Consider the following 22376-nt stretch of genomic DNA (forward strand, 5'->3'; position numbering starts at 1 on the left):
CATCCTATTCATTTAAATGGTGCAATCAAGCTTGCTGCTGAGACGGCAGATGTGAAACTATCATATTTAATGAAAGATATTGCATGTCATGCAAGCTTAAAAAAAAGCTTGTTTTGCTGTTGAAGATGAATTGCACATCTTCTATGTATGTTATTTCTACTCTGACTTTACAAACACGTTCATTGTAAAATATTTTAGTAAATATTATACAATTAATAATTTATTTCTTTCTTTCATGAAAAGAAATACCTAATTGACAATATGAAATACAATGCGCATGCATGATGATGCTTTTGAATATCTATCCTAATGTACGAAAGGTAGCTGAAAACATATAATCCTCTTATGGGAGCGCTGATGGAAATGAATTTCAGTGGCCCATTCACATCATTTTCACCACTATTTTGCCCTATACGCCAAATGGAATTTATTAACACATTACCTCCACTTCATACAGACATGTTACACTGATACCCCCTGTATCAACTAACACATTATCTCGACTTGATATATACATGTTACCCTCATACCTACTGTATAAACTAACACATTACATGTACCTCCACTTGATACAGTCATGTTACCCCCGTACCTCCTGTATCAACTAACATATTACCTCCACTTCATACAGACATGTTACCCTAACACTTCCTGTATCAACTAACACATTACCTTCGCTTGATACAGACATGTTACACTGACACTTCCTGTATCAATTAAACACATTACCTCCACTTGATACAGATATGTTACCCTGACACTTCCTGTATCAACTAACACATTACCTCCACTTGATACAGATATGTTACCCTGACACTTCCTGTATCAACTTACACATTACCTCCACTTGATACAGATATGTTACCCTGACACTTCCTGTATCAACTAACACATTACCTCCACTTGATACAGACATGTTACCCTGACACTTCCTGTATCAACTAACACATTACCTTCGCTTGATACAGACATGTTACCCTGACACTTCCTGTATCAACTAACACATTACCTCCACTTGATAGAGACATGTTACCCTGACACTTCCTGTATCAACTAACACATTACCTCCACTTGATACAGATATGTTACTCCGATGAATCCTGGATCAACTAACACATTACCTTCGCTTGATACAGACATATTACCCGAATACCCTTTCTATCAACTTATACATTACCTCCACTTGATACAGTCACGTTACCCCGATACCTCCTGTATCAACTAACATACTACCTCCACCTGATACAGACATGTTATCCGCATACCTCCTGAATCAATATACACATTACCTTCCCTTGATACAGACATGTTACGACGACATCTCCTGTATCAACTTCCCGACATGGGTACAATGTGTGAAGCCCATTTCTGGTGTCCCCTGCCGTGATATTGCTGTAATATTGCTAAAAGCGGCGTAAAACCATACTCACTCACTCACTCACTCCTGTATCAACTTACACAGTACCTCCACTTGATACAGCGATGTTACCCTGATACTTCCCATATCAACTTACACAGGACTTCCACTTGATACAGACATGTTACCCTGATACTTCCTATATCAACTTACACAGTACCTCCACTTGATACAGACATGTTACTCTGATACATCCTGTATCATCTAACACATTACCTTCCTTTGACATAGACATGTTACCCTGATACTTCCTGTATCAACTTACACAGTACCTCCACTTGATACAGATATGTTACCCTGACACTTCCTGTATCAACTAACACATTACCTCCACTTGATACAGATATGTTACCCTGACACTTCCTGTATCAACTTACACAGTACCTCCACTTGATACAGACATGTTACCCTGATACCTCCTGTATCAACTTACACATTACCTGTACTTGATACAGTCATTATACCCTGATACCTCCTGTATCAACTAACACATTACCTGTACTTGATACGGACATTTTACTCCGATACTTCCAGAATCAACTTACACATTACCTCCACTTGATAGTCATGTTACTCCGATACCTGCTGCATCAACTAACATATTACCTCCATGTGATACAGACATGTTACCCCGATACATCCTGTATCAACTAACACATTACCTCCACTTGATACAGACATGTTACCCCGATACCTTTAGTATCAACTAACACATTACCTTCACTTGACACAGACATGTTACCCCGATACATCCTGTATCAACTAACACATTACCTTTCTTTGACATATACTTGTTACCCTGATACCTCCTATATCAACTTACACATTACCTCCACTTGATACAGACATGTTACCCCGATACCTTTAGTATCAACTAACACATTAACCCCCCTTGATACAGACATGTTACCACGACACCTCCTGCATCAACTAACACATTACCTCCACTTGATACAGACATGTCACCCCGATACATCCTACATATATATATATATATATATATATATATATATATATATATATATATATATATATATATCAGATATAAATTAACGCATGTTACCGTTCTAAAGTCATACTCTCATATAACCTTATATTGTTTATAGTATCAAAGTTTAATTAACAATATCAAGAGCAGCAATTTCAACTTCTGAAACACCCAAACAAAAGGCTGTTATCAAGCGCTAGTACAGACGTGATGCATCGTAACATCTGTATCGTGATGTCTTCAGAAATACAATTTCTTGCAATATTTATACCACGAGATAGTAAGGCTAACGCTTACGCACCGGTGGAGCATAGACAATATCGCTAATACTGAAGACAAAAACTCATTATTTTTGCAGTGACGATATAACACTTATACACGTCCACGTTTATTAGTAACTTTCATCAGTTTTGCTCTTCATTTTAATAACTTTGTTGTCACATATACATGTTATACCCGACTAGCTTGTCATATATAATTACGGGGCAGTTTTCTTCTACTGACTTATTCTTGTGTTCCTGATCATGAGCGAAGCTTATTGGCTTGGGTGTTATGCCTCGTTTTTCTGGTAATCCTATTATTATTATTTTTATCTAATGACACCCTGTTCTCTGGATCACGGCTCTGTGACCATCCATAACAATTAAGATGAACATTCAGTTCAAGTAAATGAATGAGTTTGTTTTGACGCCACAGTCAGTCAAAGACCAATTCTGTGCGGTTTGAATACACAATTCTACCAGGTCGAACATCATTTTCTACCTAAAGAGAATCATAGTTCATATGCTAATCCATCTACCGTCCCGCTCAAGATGACCTTACTTGTTGTTAAATCTATCAACTAACCCCTAACACGGTTGTGAAGAAGCTTACAACTTTATAACAGTTACACTTATTCATCACATTTCAATAGAGCTACTCTCGCTCACATAAAGTTGTAGTTATTATGTCACTGATTTTTTCTTTAAAATATATTACGTGTTCATCAATAACAATTAAGATGAACAATCAATTTCCGATACAAGTTAATGAATAAGTGTGTTTTAAGCCACAATCAGCCAAAGACCGACGTTGTCCGGTTTGATGACATACAATCTACCAGGTAGCACATTGTGTTCACCCAATCCCCATTTAAGTCTCCTCTGTGGATATTCCTGGTGCCGAAAAGGCCCTATGTACCTGGGAATCTCATTAATACATTCATGCGCGGCATTCTCTACCATAAGAAGATCACAGTTAACATGCTTATCCAACTCGAACTACCATCCCGCTCAAGATGAATGTTTTATGTAATATACAACAGGACCACATTTGCACACAGACACACACAGACACACACAGACACAGACACAGACACACACACACACACACACACACACACACACACACACACACACACACACACACACACACACACACACACACACACACACACACACATTTGTGTACCAATCCCTGATTTGCGAAGCTCCTCCAAGTCGTCATCAATATCCGTAAATGTCTTTGATATCATTACACATCCAAAGCCGAATATACATTTATTGTGCTTTCTTGACAACAAATGTTGTTAACACTTTCTTTGTAAAGTACAGATTCTCGTACTTTTTTAGGTTGAGTCCCGTCCGGGATTTGAACCCACACTTTGACTGAGGCACCCAATCGCCAGCACATGTCGTCATGGAGCTAACCCAGCCACCGAGGCTTCCACCAAAAATAAAAGTCCGACAACTGTTAGTCCAGATCATGTATTTTGTGTTCCCCTCTAACAAGAGAAAAATGGCACGGCTCCCATGTCCGAAAGCTTTGAACACACAATGCCATTAAGAAAGTGGTCAACTGTAACAAATGTTATATTTAGATAACACTTTCTCAGTAGAGTACAGATTTGGAGACTTGGGGTTGGGGGGACTTTGTGTGCCGGTGAAATGAAGTATTTGGAACCCCATAGTATTTGGACCTGAACCCCCCCGTTACTTCTTTGATAAAAAATACATAGCAATTGGACCCCCCATCCCAAAGTACTATGGCTCTTCCGTGGCTATTTGACCCCCTGACCTAAAATAATTGGACTCCTATAGTAATTATATCCCCATAGCATTTCGGCCCCCATAGTAATTTGACCCCACTGTATTTGTACCCCAGCGCGATTTATACCAGCATAGTGGCTAAAACGCTCGGCAGTGATCAAAGTTAATCCCAAGTTCGAATTCTGCCAAGGCGACGGAACTCTGTCAGTGGTAGGTATTCGTATTATATTATGCAATGGTAGGGTGCAATGTTATACTGTGATTTACAGCAGTGTCCTACTTCGTTCTCCTGTTATAAGGACTTGATTGCAGGTGAATCTATTTGTGATGATGTGATTTCCCTTACTTTCTGGCCCGTCATTGAATATCCGAGGCAGCACATCATAGGCACCTGGTGTTTATCAACAAGAGATTTTTTTAAATTTTTAAAACAAATAATTTTAAAAATTATGAAAAAGCCTCGACAATCTTATCATTGAATTCTCCACTATATATAATGTAAACACCAGGTGCAGTGCAGGACATATACTACATGTATATAAATTATCTGTGCAAAGTTACCCTGTCGCATGGCATGTTTTATCACTTGATATTCATGTACCAATAGACCCACTGTTTCTTGATGACATCATCAACGATCATGTTATATTATCGTATCCGCGCCGACCCTCATCCTCGTATCCGCGTTCCAGGGCGGATACGATTATCACGATTGTCGATGATGGATTGATGGCTCTGTTTGTAAAAGGTACTGCCTAAATTCATTAATCGTGGGTTCGGATCTCCTATTGTAGATGCTTAATACCATTTGTTCCCTAGCATCACAGCGATTTCGTTAAAATAAAGACTGTCTACTTTTATGTAAAAGAGTGCTAGATAAAATAACCCTTTGACCTTGTTAGAACACTAAAATGAGATCAGCTCTGTGCTTAAAAGGACAAACCCTTTGCGACCCTATTTGCACAAATAGTGTTTTAATTAAAGACAGGGAAATGTAAATATTGTTCCTGGGATATCAATTCAAGTAACTACAACTCCGTTTGCATTCTTTTTATTGAATGCATATTTTTATTTACATTCGAGAACGATACATGTAACTCACAAACCATCGCCATATCGGTCAATTTTTTAAGGCTGTATTTAGCTGTGCAAATCTCGGAAATAATGGTCATCCATGTAACAACAACACCGTTTGCATTTTTGTGATTGAATATCATATTTATATGAAAGAAATATGTTACACACAAACCGTCTCTACTCGGTCAATTTGAAATCTGTAGTTAGTTGTCCAAACCTTCGACACATTTCTGACAATGAAGTCAGCTATTAAGCTAGAAGGTTCAGTACTTTAATTTAAAGTTTTCTTCAAATGAAACCTGATCACACAGCATGTTGAAAGGATTTGCATTCATATCCCGGCGTGCACATTCAGCAATCTCGTTTAGAGCACCAACATCGTAGTAGGTATCTTGGAATTTCTGGATAATGATATCCCGCCCAGGAGTTTCAAGTAACTGCGCGTCCTTGAAGTTGTCGACTAAGCAGGAGTCAAGAACATCACGGGGAACATATTTTAAGAACTTCCTTGGGAGATGTTCTTCTAATCTGAAGAACGGTGTTCTTTTCAGGGTATGGATGCCAGTAGTATCGGTGCTTTTGACTGGCTGGAAATGGTCGCTCATATTCTCAAGATATATGGCTTCTTCAGTCATTTTTGTTTGGTTTCCCAGAGGAGAATATACGAGCCATCCGAATGTGGGTTCTCCACTCTTCATTCCTACTCTGCTATAGACATGGATTGACGGTCTTCAGCATTGTAGCTGCGGAAATAATCTCAATCTATGTTCCCCAAGTACCATCAAGATCCATTTAAATTCTGCTTATATACTCTTCCATAGGAGTGATGGATATATCATCCAAAAGATGTGCGTGGGACTCCATAAACTGAAGTTCAGAAGTTCGGACAATACCATGAAGACTCTGGCTTCCAAAAATTGCAAAACTTAATGAACGAAAAAAGGCAGTTTCTGTCACCTCGCATCCGAAAAACATCCTTTGGTGATGCTTTTGCAGGGAATAAAGTTGGAGAGCTTTCATTATGGAGTGTTTTGACATTCAGCCGGATACAATAATATAACATGATCGTTGATGATGTCATCAAGAAACAGTGGGTCTATTGGTCTTGTTGTACATGAATACCATGCGAATGGGTAACTTTGCACAGATAATTTATATACATGTAGTATATGCCCTGCACAAGCACCTGGTGTTTACATTATATATCGTGGAGAATCAAATGCTAAGATTGTCGAGGCTTTTTTATAATTTTTAAAATTATTTGTTTTAAAATTTAAAAAAATCACTTGTTGATAAACACCAGGTGCCTGTGATGTGCTGCCTCGGATATGCAATGACGGGTCAGAAACTAAGGGGAAATCGCATCGACACAAATAGATTCACCTGCATTCAAATCCTTATATCAGGAGAACGAAGTAGGACACTGCTGTAAATCACAGTATTACATTGCACCCTACCATTGCATAATATAATACGAATACCTACCACTGACAGTTCCGTCGCCTTGGCAGAATTCGAACTTGGGATTAACTTTGATCAGTGCCGAGCGTTTGAGCCACTATGCTGGTATAAATCGCTTGGGTCCAAATACATACAGTTGGGTCAAATTACTATGGGGGCCCAAATGCTATGGGGATATAATTACTATAGGAGTCCAATTATTTAAGGTCAGGGAGTCCAATAGCCACGGAAGAGCCATAGTACTTTGGGATAGGAGGTCCAATTGCTATGTATTTTTTATCAAAGAAGTACCGGGGGGGTCATAGTACTATGGGTTCGGGTCCAAATAGTGTGGGGGTTCCAAATACTTCATTACACCGGTTTTATAGTATTCGCCCAATGAGGATAGAATGGATACCCCATCCCATGTATTTTGGTATGTCGCGACCGGGGATCCAACCACCGACCTTCTCTGGGCAGAGCACTTGGAGGATTTCACCGAGGGGATGTGGCTTTCTTACAGAATAGTCAGAGAGTTAAGTCATTCAGTTTGTTGTTTACCTTCATCAATGAGGGTGAATGTATACTATTACGGTTTCTTCAGAATTTAGACTTTATGTCCGCTTACTAAAACAGACTTTCAATACAAATGTTGAGCGTATTCGAACGACGCTGATTTAGAATTTAAATGACAAGCTATACAATCATATAGGCCTGTAAACTGGTGACTCTCGGATGCATGCAGCACAGCACAAGAATTTGATACAGAATTTGTGGAGGTCTACACTCAAACTCGTGGGCATATGTGGGCAGAGCAAGACAAGGGAAGTAACTGTGTCTGTACGTATGCAGTTTTTCTAAAGATTGAATTAACTTTTATTACGAGATGGGTGCAAACATCGCTCAAAATGGAACCATATCGCCCTATATTCTACTTCTACTATTATTACAACTACTGTTACTACTACTGCTACTACTGCTACTACTACTACTACTACTACTACTACTACTACTACTACTACTACTACTACTACTGAGCTAGCACTATAAATCGGCATCAGTCCTGACTAGTACACGTAGCCACACAAACACACACACGTACATGCACGTCGCTATATAAGTGCAGTAATCTTGGACGGGTTGTTAAACCCAATTTCACCTCACCTCATCTCACAAAAATACAGGAACAAAAAGTTGTATAAATTGAATCTTTATTCATGACTTTGTGCGACGAGTTGAGCATCTTGTAAATGTATGTACACGGACAGAATAACAAGTAAGAGTTGATAGATAAAAAAACAAAAACTAATAATGTAACAAACAAAACCAGTTGAACCAAAAACATGTTCACAGGGAGATAGTTTAAATAGAAGCACAAGTACACATATATACGTGTAGGATAAATGTATGTGATTTGGATGAGGATAAGTATTTTATCTAACCTCTGAACCGAAAAACATAATCTGAAGCAACATTTATCAACAATTTTATGTAACAAACAACTTTCCAAGAACTGAGAAGATGAGATTCTTAAAAGCATTGTGGTTTATCAGATGCGAAGGTTTCAAGTTCAATCCACGAGTACAGTTATCATTTGGTGTTACACCATTCTGCACATTTCCTTGTCTACACTGTGCTCCAATGCAAAGTAAATCTCTAGTGAGGGACATTCACATGTTACAAAATCACCAGAAGTTCTAAATACATAATCGCTGGGATATTATATAAAGTCCCATTATAACGTTTGTGAGACTTAACCCGATTGGAGAACAATCGGGAGGTTTACAACAATAGATAACTAAGCATAGTCATCATAATAAACAAACATTGTATGTAAACGATCACAGCCCATTTCAGGTATTTTCAGAAACTAAACTTTACCAGATCGCCAATTGATCTAAGTTAGTTTAGTCTCAGATAACCTACAGTTTGACATAGCCAAGGCATACAGCTACAGCGCAAAAGCCCCAATTAAGACTTAATTGGTATGATTGGAGATTATTTCTCCCTGCACAGCCTAATTATGTCAATGGATAATATGAATGTAGCAACTTTGAGATTATGTCTTGTTTATAAAAAGTAGGAATTTAGACGAGGGCCCTATTTTGCCCACTGAAAATGACAAATTTTAAAATAAATATTCAATATGCTGTGGGAAATCTTTTTAAGATTTGGACGTCTACTGGATCCAGTCCAGAAGCTTTACCCCCTTTTCATCACCAAAAAGAAGATTCATACATATACTACTTCATTTACTTGTAGTGTAACTGAACTCTGTCAACCATTGATATATTATATATGATGGATGTACAACTCTCTGCTCCAATACCACCGAAATATCCATGCATAGAATGTATCTTGCCTCACCGCCTGAATATTCATGCATATCTTCTCACAACTCCTTGATTTTCATGCGTATCTTCTCATATCGCCTGAATGTCAGTACAGATCTTCCCACATCAACTAAATATCATTTCATATCTTACCATTTCTCCTGAATATTCATGCATATCTTCCCATAGTTCATAGATATTCCAGCATATATTTCCAGATCAGCTCAATATTTGAATATATATTATTTGGGCTGACACATTTCTAAAAAGCTTGGTGTCAAACCAGGGAATATGTATAATACCTGAAAATGTTAGGGATTATGTATACTCCCTGCGAGAATGAAATATTACATATATTCTCTGAAAATTTCAGGGAGTTAAAATATTCCCTGATTTGACATATTCCTTGTAACATAGATATTCAAAGGGTGGCCTTCCATCTCATGTTATGTGTAAACTAGAAGGGTGGTCTTCTATTTCATTTTGTGTGTAACCAACAAGGGTGGCCTTCTGTTTCATGTTGTGTGTAAACTATGTTAGGGATTATGTATACTCCCTGCGAGAATGAAATATTAGATATATTCTCTGAAAATTTCAGGGAGTTAAAATATTCCCTGATTTGACATATTCCTTGTTACATAGATATTCAAAGGGTGGCCTTCCATCTCATGTTATGTGTAAACTAGAAGGGTTGCCTTCTATTTCATTTTGTGTGTAAACTACCTACAAGGACGGCCTTAAGCTTCTATCCCATGTTGTGTATAAACTACAAGGGTGGGCTTCTATTTCATGTTGTGTATAAACTACAAGGATGGGCTTCTATTTCATGCTGTGTGTGACCAACAAGGGTGGCCTTCTATTTCATGTTGTGTGTGACCCACAAGGGTGGCCTTCTATTTCATGTTGTGTGTAAACTACAAGGGCGGCCTTAAGCTTCTATCCCATGTTGTATATAAACCACAAGGGTGGCCTTCTGTTTCATGTTGTGTGTAAACTACAAGGGCGGCCGTAAGCTTCTATCCCATGTTGTATATAAACCACAAGGGTGGCCTTCTATTTCATGTTGTGTACTATATAACATCAGTGTGCATACAAAGGTTTTATACACAATGTTATGTATACAAGGATGGCTCATAAGGTTTAATGAGTCATAAGGTGTAAACACGATAATTTTAGAATTTAGGCACGCGAAACTGTCACAGTCATGTTTATGGTGAAACGTAGACGTCGAATACACTAAAGCGGATTGGCGGATTTAGCGTTGAATTGAAATTTAGCCTTTTTCTTTCTGATAAACCTTAGCATTTTGATCATGAAATGTATCGACCAACTATTTTAAAAACAAAACATATTGATGTTGTCCACTGCTACATTAAATGTCATAGGAAAAATAACTTAATACAACTGGTCTCTGAATGTGGAGGAAAGTATAAACTGAAATCACATTATCTCCCTAACGGCTACTGCTTTATTCGTGCCCTAACTAGATGATTTTCAGGCCGCTTCATCTCATTCATGTTACCCACCATGTTTCAATAAATATGTATATAACAAAAAAGGATGAACTTAAAAGGAAAATAAATATTAATGTAGAAGTATCTATAGTATAACAACTTAAAAACATATAATATATGTGTTTGTCACACCTCTATACCCGGCGTTCATTATATCCCCCACATGCTGTTAGATCATGTCAGACAGAAATATACTCAGAAACGTTATTTTGCAAAGATTAGTCTTAAAGTTAGTGCTGCTGCCAAAGAGAAAAGTAAATGCCCACTGCTCAGAGGATTTAAAGAGGGTGTGAAGGTGTGCTAGTGATATCTAGCGTCCAGTGTCTAGTTTTCCCCAGGGCTCCCAAGTAGGATGTTAATATGATGTAGGATGTAGGATGTTGTAAATGTCCGCTTTCTGCTATTTTATCCATAGAACATAGAGCGTCAAGATTATCATTTGGTCTCCATGGTCACCCAGATGTGTAAAGAAAACGCAAGAGTGACATGCAGCGTGCGATGATGACCACGGCCCGATAGATGTGAGCTGAGGTCATACATGTCGAGCTTACATCTAAAAGTCATGTTAACACCGCGGTCTGCTGGATGTGCATATGTGCGTAGAGGCTGAGATTCATGTTGTCATCGATGCCTGTTAGAGGTGTACGCGGGCGTAGAGGCTAATATTCAAGTTATCACGTTAGCCTGCTGGATGTGCATATTGACGTAAAGGCTCAGATCTACTTTGTCACCCAGGCCCGTTGGATGTGTACGCGTGCGTAGAGGCTAATATTCATGTTATCACGTTAGCCTGCTGGATGTGCATATTGATATAGAGGCTGAGATTCATCTTGTCACCCAGACCTATTAGATGTGTACGCGTGCATAGAGGCTAATATTCATGTTATCACGTTAGCCTGCTGGACATGTATATTGACATAGAGGCTGAGATTCATCTTGTCACCCAGGCCTGTTAGATGTGTACGCGTGCATAGAGGCTAATATTCATGTTATCACGTTAGCCTGCTGGACATGTCTATTGACATAGAGGCTGAGGTTAATCTTGTCACCCAGGCATGTTAGATGCGTGCGCGTGCGTAGTGGCTAATGGTCATGTTGTCCTGCTGGATGTGCATATGCGCGGAAAAGGCTGATATTCCTGTTGCCCGATGGTCTGATAGAATGCATATGGGCGAATGGACTACTATTCATGTTGTCACCTTGGTTTGCCATTTGTGTACAGAGAGTGTTGGTAGTACCCAGGACCTGATGTGACAATCTTTACTGGCAAGTTCATTTGTCTCTCACCGACAGCCCTGTCTCTCCGCTGTCCTCTCTGTTGAAACCCTTCCCTGAACTTTTGTATGAACTGCAACGACAGGGCGATCTGTAGCACCCCCACCGCCATCAGAATAACCACTGCCAAGGCGCCGCCTACCAGATGGGGGGTAACAACTGACAGTGCAGAGGTGTGAAGGGATGTTGAACTCTCCGATCTCTCGTCCCGAGCAGGTGTGGTTGATGATGAATACGATATTGAGACAGGTGTAGTAGATGTTTCATCCGATGGTAAAGCAGTTGTAGTTGATGTTGGACCCGATGATGCAGGTGCAGTTGATATTGGATCTGATAATAAAGCAGATGCGATTGATGTTGGATCCGATAATAAAACAGGCACGATTGTTGTTGGTTCTGATGACGGGGCAGGTGCAGTTGATGTTGGATCTGGTGATGTAGTAGGTTTGGTTGATGTGAGATCCGATGATGAAACAGGTGCAGTTGATGTTAGATCCGATTGTGAATCAGGTGTAGTTGATGTTCGGTCCGTTGATGAATCAGGTGTAGTTGACGTTGGATCCGATGATGAAGCAGTTGTAGTTGATGTTGGGTCCGTTGATGAATCAGGTGTAGTTGACGTTGGATCCGATGATGAAACAGGTGTAGTTGATATTGGATTTAATGATGAAGCAGATGTAGTTGATGTTGGGTCCGTTGATGAAGCAGTTGTAGTCGATGTTGGATCTGATGACGAATCAGCTGTAGTAGATGTTTGATCCGATGATGAAGCAGGTGTAGTAGATGTTGGATCCGAGGATGAAGCAGGTGTTGTTGATGTTAGATTCGATGATGAATCAGGTGTAGTTTGTGTTGGATCCGATAATGAAGCAGTTGTAGTTGATGTTGGATCCGATGATGAAACAGGTGTAGTAGATGTTTGATCCGAAGATGAAGCAGGTGAAGTTGATGTTGGGTCTGTTGATGAATCAGGTGTAGTTTGTGTTGGATCCGATGATGAAGCAGTTGTAGTTGATGTTGGATCCGATGATGAAACCGGTGTAGTTGATATTATTTCCGATAATAAAGCAGGTGTGTTTGATGTTGGATCTGATGACGAAGCAGGTGTAGTAGATATTGGATCCGATGATGAAATAGGTTTGCTAGATGTTGGATCGGATAATAAAGCAGGTGCAGTTGATGTTGGATCTGATGATGTAGAAGGTGTGGTTAATGTTTGATACGATGATGAAACAGGTGCAGTTGATGTTAGATCCGATGGTGAATCAGGTGTAGTTGACGTTGGATCCGATGATGAAGCAGTTGTAGTTGATGTTGGGTCAGTTGATGAAGCAGTTGTAGTTGATGTTGGATCTGATGACGAATCAGGTGTAGTAGATGTTTGATCCGATGATGAAGCAGGTGTAGTAGATGTTCGATCCGACGATGAAGCAGGTGCGGTTGATTTTAGATCCGATGATGAAGCAGGTGTAGTAACTGTTTGATCCGAGGATGAAGCAGGTGCTGTTGATGTTGGGCCCGGTGATGATTCAGGTGTTGTTGATATTGGATTTGATGATGAAGCAGATGATGTTGATGTTGGATCTGATGATGTAGCAGGTTTAGTAGATGTTTGTTCCGATGATGAAGCAGATGTAGTTGATGTTGGATCCGATAATAAAGCAAGTGTGCTTGATGTTGGATCTGATGACGAAGCAGGTGTAGTAGATGTTGGATCCGGATATGTAGCAGTTGTAGTTGATAATGGATCTGATGATGAAGAAGGTGTAGTTGATGTTGGATTCGATAATAAAGCAGGTGTGGTTGATGTTGGATCCGATGATGAAGCAGGTGTGCTTGATGTTGGATCCGATAATGAAGCAAGTGTGGTTGATGTTGGATCTGATGATGAAACTTGTGCAGTGGATGTTGGATCCGATGATGAAGAAACTGTAGTAGATGTTTGTTCCGATGATGAAGCAGATGTAGTTGATGTTGGATCCGATGTTGTAGGCGTGGTTGATGTTGGATCCGAGGATGAAGCAGGTGCAATTGATGTTAGATTCGATGATGAAGCAGGTGTGGTTGATGTTGGATTCGATAATAACGCAGGTGTGGATGATGTTGGATCTGATGACGAAGCAGGTGTAGTAGATGTTAGATCCGATGATGCAGCAGGTGCAGTTGATGTTTGATCCGACGAAGAAGCAGGTGCGGTTGATGTTACCTCCGATGATGAAGCAGTTGTAGTTGATGATGGATCCGATGATGAATCTGGTGTAGTTGATGTTGGATCCGATAAAAAAGGAGTCGTGGTTGATGTTGGATCTGATGACGAAGCAGGTGCAGTTGATGTTGGACCCGTTGATGAAGAAGTTTCAGTTAGTGTTGAATCCGATGATAAAGGATGTGTAGCTAATGTTGTAGATGTTGGATTTATTGTTGAAGCAGATGTAGATGGTGTTGGATCCGATGATGTAGAAGGTGTGGTTGATGTTTGATCCGATGATAAATCAGGTTCAGTTGATGTTAGATCCGATGATGGAGCAGTTGTAGTTGATGTTGGATCTGATGATGAAGCAGTTATAGATAGTGTTCGATCCGATGATGAATAAGGTGTTGTTGATGTTGAATCCGATAATAAAGCAGGCGTGGTTGATGTTGGATTTGATGACGAAGCAGGTTTAGTAGATGTTTGTTCTGATGATGAAGCAGATGTGGTTGATGTTGGATCAGGTGATGAAGCAGGTGCAGTTGATGTTGGATCCGATAATAAAGCAAGTGTGCTTGATGTTGGATCTAATGACGAAGCAGGTGTAGTAGATGTTGGATCCGGATATGTAGCAGTTGTAGTTGATGATGGATCTGATGATGAAGAAGGTGTAGTTGATGTTGGATTCGATAATAAAGCAGGTGTGGTTGATGTTGGATCCGAGGATGTAGAAGGTGTGCTTGATGTTGGATCCGATAATGAAGCAAGTGTGGTTGATGTTGGATCTGATGATGAAACTTGTGCAGTAGATGTTGGATCCGATGATGAGGAAACTGTAGTAGATGTTTGTTCCGATGATGAAGCAGATGTAGTTGATGTTGGATCCGATGATGTAGGTGTGGTTGATGTTGGATCCGATGATGAAGCAGGTGTAGTAGATCTAAAATCCGATGATGCAGCAGGTGCAGTTGATGTTTGATCCGATGAAGCAGGTGTGGATGATGTTTGATCTGATGACGAAGCAGGTGTAGTAGATGTAAAATCGGATGATGCAGCAGGTGCAGTTGATGTTTGATCCGATGATGAAGCAGGTGCGGTTGATGTTACATCCGATGATGAAGCAAGTGTAGTTGATGTTGGGTCCGATGATGAAGCAGTTGTAGTTGATGATGAATCCGATGATGAATCTGGTGTAGTTGATGTTGGATCCGATAAAAAAGCAGTCGTGGTTGATGTTGGATCTGATGACGAAGCAGGTGCAGTTGATGTTGGACCCGTTGATGAAGAAGTTTCAGTTAGTGTTGAATCCGATGATAAAGGATGTGTAGCTAATGTTGTAGATGTTGGATTTGATGTTGAAGCAGATGTAGATGGTGTTTGATCCGATGATGTAGAAGGTTCAGTTGATGTTAGATCCGATGATGAAGTAGTTGTAGTTGATGTTAGATCTGATGACGAAACAGGTATAGATAGTGTTCGATCCGATGATGAATTAGGTGTTGTTGATGTTGGATCCGATAATAAAGCAGACGTGGTTGATGTTGGATTTGATGAAGTAGCAGGTTTAGTAGATGTTTGTTCTGATGATAAAGCAGATGCAGTTGATGTTGGATCGGATGATGTAGAAGGTGTGGCTGATGTTGGATCCGATGATGATGCAGGTGCAGTTGATGTTACATCCGATGATGTAGCAGGTGAGGTTAGTGTCGGATCTGATGACAAAGCAGGTGCAGTTGATGATGGATCCGATGATGAATCAGGTGTAGCTGATGTTAGATCCGATGATGAAGCAGGTGCAGTTGATGTTAGATCAGATGATGAAGAATGTGTAATTAGTGTTGGATCCGAGGATGAAGCATGTGCAGCTGATGTTAGGTCCGATGAAGCAGTTGTTGTTGATGTTGGCTCCGATGAAGCTGTTGTAGTTGAAGTTGGATCCGATAATAAAGCAGGTGTGGATGATGTTAGATCTGATGACAAATCAGGTGTAGTAGAGGTTGGATCCGATGATGTAGCAGGTGTGGTTGATGTTGGATCCGATGATGAAGCAGGTGTAGATAGTGTTGGATCCGATGATAGAGCAGGTATAGTTGATGTTGGGTCCCATGAAGCAGTTGTAGTTGATGATGGATTCGATGAAGAATCAGGTGTAGCTGATGTTGGATCCGATGATGAAGCAGGTGCAGTTGATGTTAGATCAGATGATGAAGAATGTGTAATTAGTGTTGGATCCGAGGATGAAGCATGTGTAGCTGGTGTTAGGTCCGATGAAGCAGTTGTTGTAGATGTTGGCTCCGATAACAAATCAGGTGTAGCTGATGTTAGATCCGATGATGAAGCAGGTTCAGTTGATGTTAGATCCGATGATGAAGAATGTGTAATTAGTGTTGGATCCGAGGATGAAGCATGTGCAGCTGATGTTAGGTCCGATGAAGCAGTTGTTGTAGATTTTGGCTCCGATAACAAATCAGGTGTAATTGATGTTGGATCTGATGATGAAGAAGGTGTAGTAGATGTTGGATCCGAGGGTGAATCAGGTGTAGTTGTTGTTAGATCCGATGATGAAGCAGGTTCAGTTGATGTTAGATCGGATGATGAAAAAGGTGTCATTGGTGTTGAATCCGAAGATGAACCATATGGAGCTGATGTTAGGTCCGATGAAGCAGTTGTTGTAGTTGTTGGCTCCGATAACAAATCAGGTGTGGTTGATGTTGGATCTGATGATGAAGGAGGTGTAGTAGATGTTGGATCCGAGGGTGAATCAGGTGTAGTTGATGTTTCATCCGATAATAAAGCAGATGTGGTGGATGTTGGATCTGATGACGACGCAGGTGTAGTAGTTGTTGTATCCGATGATAAATCAGGTGTGGTTGATGTTGGATCCGATAATAAAGCAGAAGTGGTTGATGGTGGATCTGATGACGAAGCAGATGTAGTAGATGTAAGATCCGGTGATGAAATAAGGGTATTTATTGTTGAAACCGATGATGAAGCAGGTACAGTTGATGTTAGATCCGATGTTGAAGAATGTGTCATTAGTGTTGGATCTGAGGATGAAGCATGTGCAGCTGATGTTAGGTCCGATGAAGCAGTTGTTGTTGATGATGGCTCCGATGAAGCTGTTGTAGTTGAAGTTGGATCCGATAATAAAGCAGGTGTGGATGATGTTAGATCTGATGACAAATCAGGTGTAGTAGAGGTTGGATCGGATGATGTAGCAGGTGTGGTTGATGTTGGATCCGATGATGAAGCAGGTGTAGATAGTGTTGGATCCGATGATAGAGCAGGTATAGTTGATGTTGGGTCCCATGAAGCAGTTGTAGTTGATGATGGATTCGATGAAGAATCAGGTGTAGCTGATGTTGGATCCGATGATGAAGCAGGTGCAGTTGATGTTAGATCAGATGATGAAGAATGTGTAATTAGTGTTGGATCCGAGGATGAAGCATGTGTAGCTGGTGTTAGGTCCGATGAAGCAGTTGTTGTAGATGTTGGCTCCGATAACAAATCAGGTGTAGCTGATGTTAGATCCGATGACGAAGCAGGTTCAGTTGATGTTAGATCCGATGATGAAGAATGTGTAATTAGTGTTGGATCCGAGGATGAAGCATGTGCAGCTGATGTTAGGTCCGATGAAGCAGTTGTTGTAGATTTTGGCTCCGATAACAAATCAGGTGTAATTGATGTTAGATCTGATGATGAAGAAGGTGTAGTAGATGTTGGATCCGAGGGTGAATCAGGTGTAGTTGTTGTTAGATCCGATGATGAAGCAGGTTCAGTTGATGTTAGATCCGATGATGAAAAAGGTGTCATTGGTGTTGAATCCGAAGATGAACCATATGGAGCTGATGTTAGGTCCGATGAAGCAGTTGTTGTAGTTGTTGGCTCCGATAACAAATCAGGTGTAATTGATGTTGGATCTGATGATGAAGGAGGTGTAGTAGATGTTGGATCCGAGGGTGAATCAGGTGTAGTTGAAGTTTCATCCGATAATAAAGCAGATGTGGTGGATGTTGGATCTGATGACGACGCAGGTGTAGTAGTTGTTGTATCCGATGATAAATCAGGTGTGGTTGATGTTGGATCCGATAATAAAGCAGAAGTGGTTGATGGTGGATCTGATGACGAAGCAGATGTAGTAGATGTAAGATCCGGTGATGAAATAAGGGTATTTATTGTTGAAACCGATGATGAAGCAGGTGCAGTTGATGTTAGATCCGATGTTGAAGAATGTGTAATTAGTGTTGGATCCGAGGATGAAGCATGTGCAGCTGATGTTAGGTCCGATGAAGCAGTTGTTGTTGATGATGGCTCCGATGAAGCTGTTGTAGTTGAAGTTGGATCCGATAATAAAGCAGGTGTGGATGATGTTAGATCTGATGACAAATCAGGTGTAGTAGAGGTTGGATCGGATGATGTAGCAGGTGTGGTTGATGTTGAATCCGATGATGAAGCAGGTGTAGATAGTGTTGGATCCGATGATAGAGCAGGTATAGTTGATGTTGGGTCCCATGAAGCAGTTGTAGCTGATGATGGATTTGATGAAGAATCAGGTGTAGCTGATGTTGGATCCGATGATGAAGCAGGTGCAGTTGATGTTAGATCAGATGATGAAGAATGTGTAATTAGTGTTGGATCCGAGGATGAAGCATGTGTAGCTGGTGTTAGGTCCGATGAAGCAGTTGTTGTAGATGTTGGCTCCGATAACAAATCAGGTGTAGCTGATGTTAGATCCGATGACGAAGCAGGTTCAGTTGATGTTAGATCCGATGATGAAGAATGTGTAATTAGTGTTGGATCCGAGGATGAAGCATGTGCAGCTGATGTTAGGTCCGATGAAGCAGTTGTTGTAGATTTTGGCTCCGATAACAAATCAGGTGTAATTGATGTTGGATCTGATGATGAAGAAGGTGTAGTAGATGTTGGATCCGAGGGTGAATCAGGTGTAGTTGTTGTTAGATCCGATGATGAAGCAGGTTCAATTGATGTTAGATCGGATGATGAAAAAGGTGTCATTGGTGTTGAATCCGAAGATGAACCATATGGAGCTGATGTTAGGTCCGATGAAGCAGCTGTTGTAGTTGTTGGCTCCGATAACAAATCAGGTGTAATTGATGTTGGATCTGATGATGAAGGAGGTGTAGTAGATGTTGGATCCGAGGGTGAATCAGGTGTAGTTGATGTTAGATCCGATGATGAAGCAGGTTCAGTTGATGTTAGATCGGATGATGAAGCAGGTTCAGTTGATGTTAGATCGGATGATGAAAAAGGTGTCATTGGTGTTGAATCCGAGGATGAACCATATGGAGCTGATGTTAGGTCCGATGAAGCAGTTGTTGTAGATGTTGGCTCCGCTGAAGCAGTTGTAGTTGAAGTTGGATCCGATAATAAAGCAGATGTGGTTGATGGTGGATCTGATGACGAAGCAGATGTAGTAGATGTAAGATCCGGTGATGAAATAAGGGTATTTATTGTTGAAACCGATGATGAACCAGGTGTTGTTGGTGTTGGATCCGATGATGAACCAGGTGTAGTAGATGTTGGATCCGATGATGAACCAGGTGTTGCAGATGTTGGATCCGATGATGAACCAGGTGAAGTAGATGTTGGATTCGATAAAGAAGCAGGTAGAATAGATGTTGGATCCGATCGTAAAGCAGGTGTAGTTGGTGTTATTTCCGATGATGAAGCAGTGGCGGTATTTGACATGTAGGTTACAGTTAGTAGATCTGACAGCGAAGCAGGTGTAGATGATATCATATCTAACGGGGAGGTCTCTGTTACATATGTTATTGTATTTGACGGGGAAGTCTCTGTTACAGATGTTATTGTATTTGACGGGGAGGTCCCTGTTACGGATGTTATTGTATTTGACGGGGAGGTCTCTTTTACGGATGTTATTGTATTTGACGGAGAAGTCTCTGTTACAGATGTTATTGTATTTGACGGGGAGGTCTCTGTTACAGATGTTATTGTATTTGACGGGGAGGTCTCTGTTACAGATGTTATTGTATTTGACGGGGAGGTCTCTATTACGGATGTTATTGTATTTGACGGTGATGTCTCTGTTACAGATGTTAATGTATTTGACGGGGATGTCTCTTTTACGGATGTTATTGTATTTGACGGGGAGGTCTCTGTTACGGATGTTATTTTATTTGACGGAGAAGTCTCTGTTACAGATGTTATTGTATTTGACGGGGAAGTCTCTGTTACAGATGTTAATGTATTTGACGGGGAGGTCTCTGTTACGGATGTTATTTTATTTGACGGGGAAGTTTCTGTTACAGATGTTATTGTATTTGACGGGGAGGTCTCTTTTACGGATGTTATTGTATTTGACAGGGAAGTCTCTGTTACAGATGTTATTGTATTTGACGGGGAAGTCTCTGTTACAGATGTTATTGTATTTGACGGGGAGGTCTCTTTTACGGATGTTATTGTATTTGACAGGGAAGTCTCTGTTACAGATGTTATTGTATTTGACGGGGAGGTCTCTGTTACGGATGTTATTGTATTTGACGGGGAAGTCTCTGTTACAGATGTTATTGTATTTGACGGGGATGTCTCTGTTACAGATGTTAATGTATTTGACGGGGATGTCTCTTTTACGGATGTTATTGTATTTGACGGGGAGGTCTCTGTTACGGATGTTATTTTATTTGACGGAGAAGTCTCTGTTACAGATGTTATTGTATTTGACGGGGAAGTATCTGTTACAGATGTTAATGTATTTGACGGGGAGGTCTCTGTTACGGATGTTATTTTATTTGACGGGGAAGTCTCTGTTACAGATGTTATTGTATTTGACGGGGAGGTCTCTTTTACGGATGTTATTGTATTTGACAGGGAAGTCTCTGTTACAGATGTTATTGTATTTGACGGGGAAGTCTCTGTTACAGATGTTATTGTATTTGACGGGGAGGTCTCTTTTACGGATGTTATTGTATTTGACGGGGAGGTCTCTTTTACGGATGTTATTGTATTTGACGGAGAAGTCTCTGTTACAGATGTTATTGTATTTGACGGGGAGGTCTCTGTTACAGATGTTATTGTATTTGACGGGGAGGTCTCTGTTACAGATGTCATTGTATTTGACGGGGAGGTCTCTATTACGGATGTTATTGTATTTGACGGTGATGTCTCTGTTACAGATGTTAATGTATTTGACGGGGATGTCTCTTTTACGGATGTTATTGTATTTGACGGGGAGGTCTCTGTTACGGATGTTATTGTATTTGACGGGGAAGTCTCTGTTACAGATGTTATTGTATTTGACGGGGAGGTCTCTTTTACGGATGTTATTGTATTTGACGGGGAAGTCTCTGTTACAGATGTTATTGTATTTGACGGGGAGGTCTCTTTTACGGATGTTATTGTATTTGACGGGGAGGTCTCTGTTACGGATGTTATTGTATTTGACGGGGAAGTCTCTGTTACAGATGTTATTGTATTTGACGGGGAAGTCTCTGTTACGGATGTTATTGTATTTGACGGGGAGGTCTCTGTTACGGATGTTATTGTATTTGACGGGGAGGTCTCTGTTACGGATGTTATTGTATTTGACGGGGAGGTCTCTGTTACAGATGTTATTGTATTTGACGGGGAAGTCTCTGTTACAGATGTTATTGTATTTGACGGGGAGGTCTCTGTTACGGATGTTATTGTATTTGACGGGGAAGTCTCTGTTACAGATGTTATTGTATTTGACGGGGAAGTCTCTTTTACGGATGTTATTGTATTTGACGGGGAGGTCTCTATTACGGATGTTATTGTATTTGACGGGGAAGTCTCTGTTACAGATGTTATTGTATTTGACGGGGAGGTCTCTGTTAGAGATATTATTGTATTTGACGGGGAAGTCTCTGTTAGGGATGTTATAGTATTTGATGGAGAGGTCTCTGTTACAGATGTTTGATCTTGCAGTGAAGAAGATGCAGACGATTTTGTATCTGCGGGAGAGGTCACTGTTAACGATGACGTTGCATCTGACGGAGAGGCCACTGTCGTAGCCGATGAATCAGACGGTGAAGCAGTTATGGTCGTCGTTTCAGCTACTTCTGACGCGCGTATCGTCGTAGATGTGTCTGACAGTGAAAATGGCATAGAAAAGA

At 40.4% G+C, this 22376-nt stretch overlaps 1 protein-coding gene across 1 annotated transcript in view; it reads right to left on the minus strand.

Moving 5' to 3' along the window:
* Nucleotides 1-8152: 8152 nt before the first annotated feature.
* Nucleotides 8153-22376, minus strand: part of LOC124142240 (uncharacterized threonine-rich GPI-anchored glycoprotein PJ4664.02-like) — a 37515-nt gene continuing 23291 nt past the window's right edge. Inside the window, exons 7-10 of the mRNA XM_048399335.1 lie at nucleotides 22010-22349; nucleotides 21055-21875; nucleotides 19744-20397; nucleotides 8153-19616 (exon numbers count right to left, since the gene is read on the minus strand). Coding sequence (XP_048255292.1) covers nucleotides 11992-19616; nucleotides 19744-20397; nucleotides 21055-21875; nucleotides 22010-22349 — 9440 coding nt within the window. The 3' untranslated portion in view covers nucleotides 8153-11991. The remainder of the gene's footprint in view (nucleotides 19617-19743; nucleotides 20398-21054; nucleotides 21876-22009; nucleotides 22350-22376) is intronic.

Source organism: Haliotis rufescens, unplaced genomic scaffold (genome assembly GCF_023055435.1).
Source record: "Haliotis rufescens isolate VD_foot unplaced genomic scaffold, xgHalRufe1.0.p SCAF_2, whole genome shotgun sequence".
Lineage (NCBI taxonomy): Eukaryota > Metazoa > Mollusca > Gastropoda > Lepetellida > Haliotidae > Haliotis > Haliotis rufescens.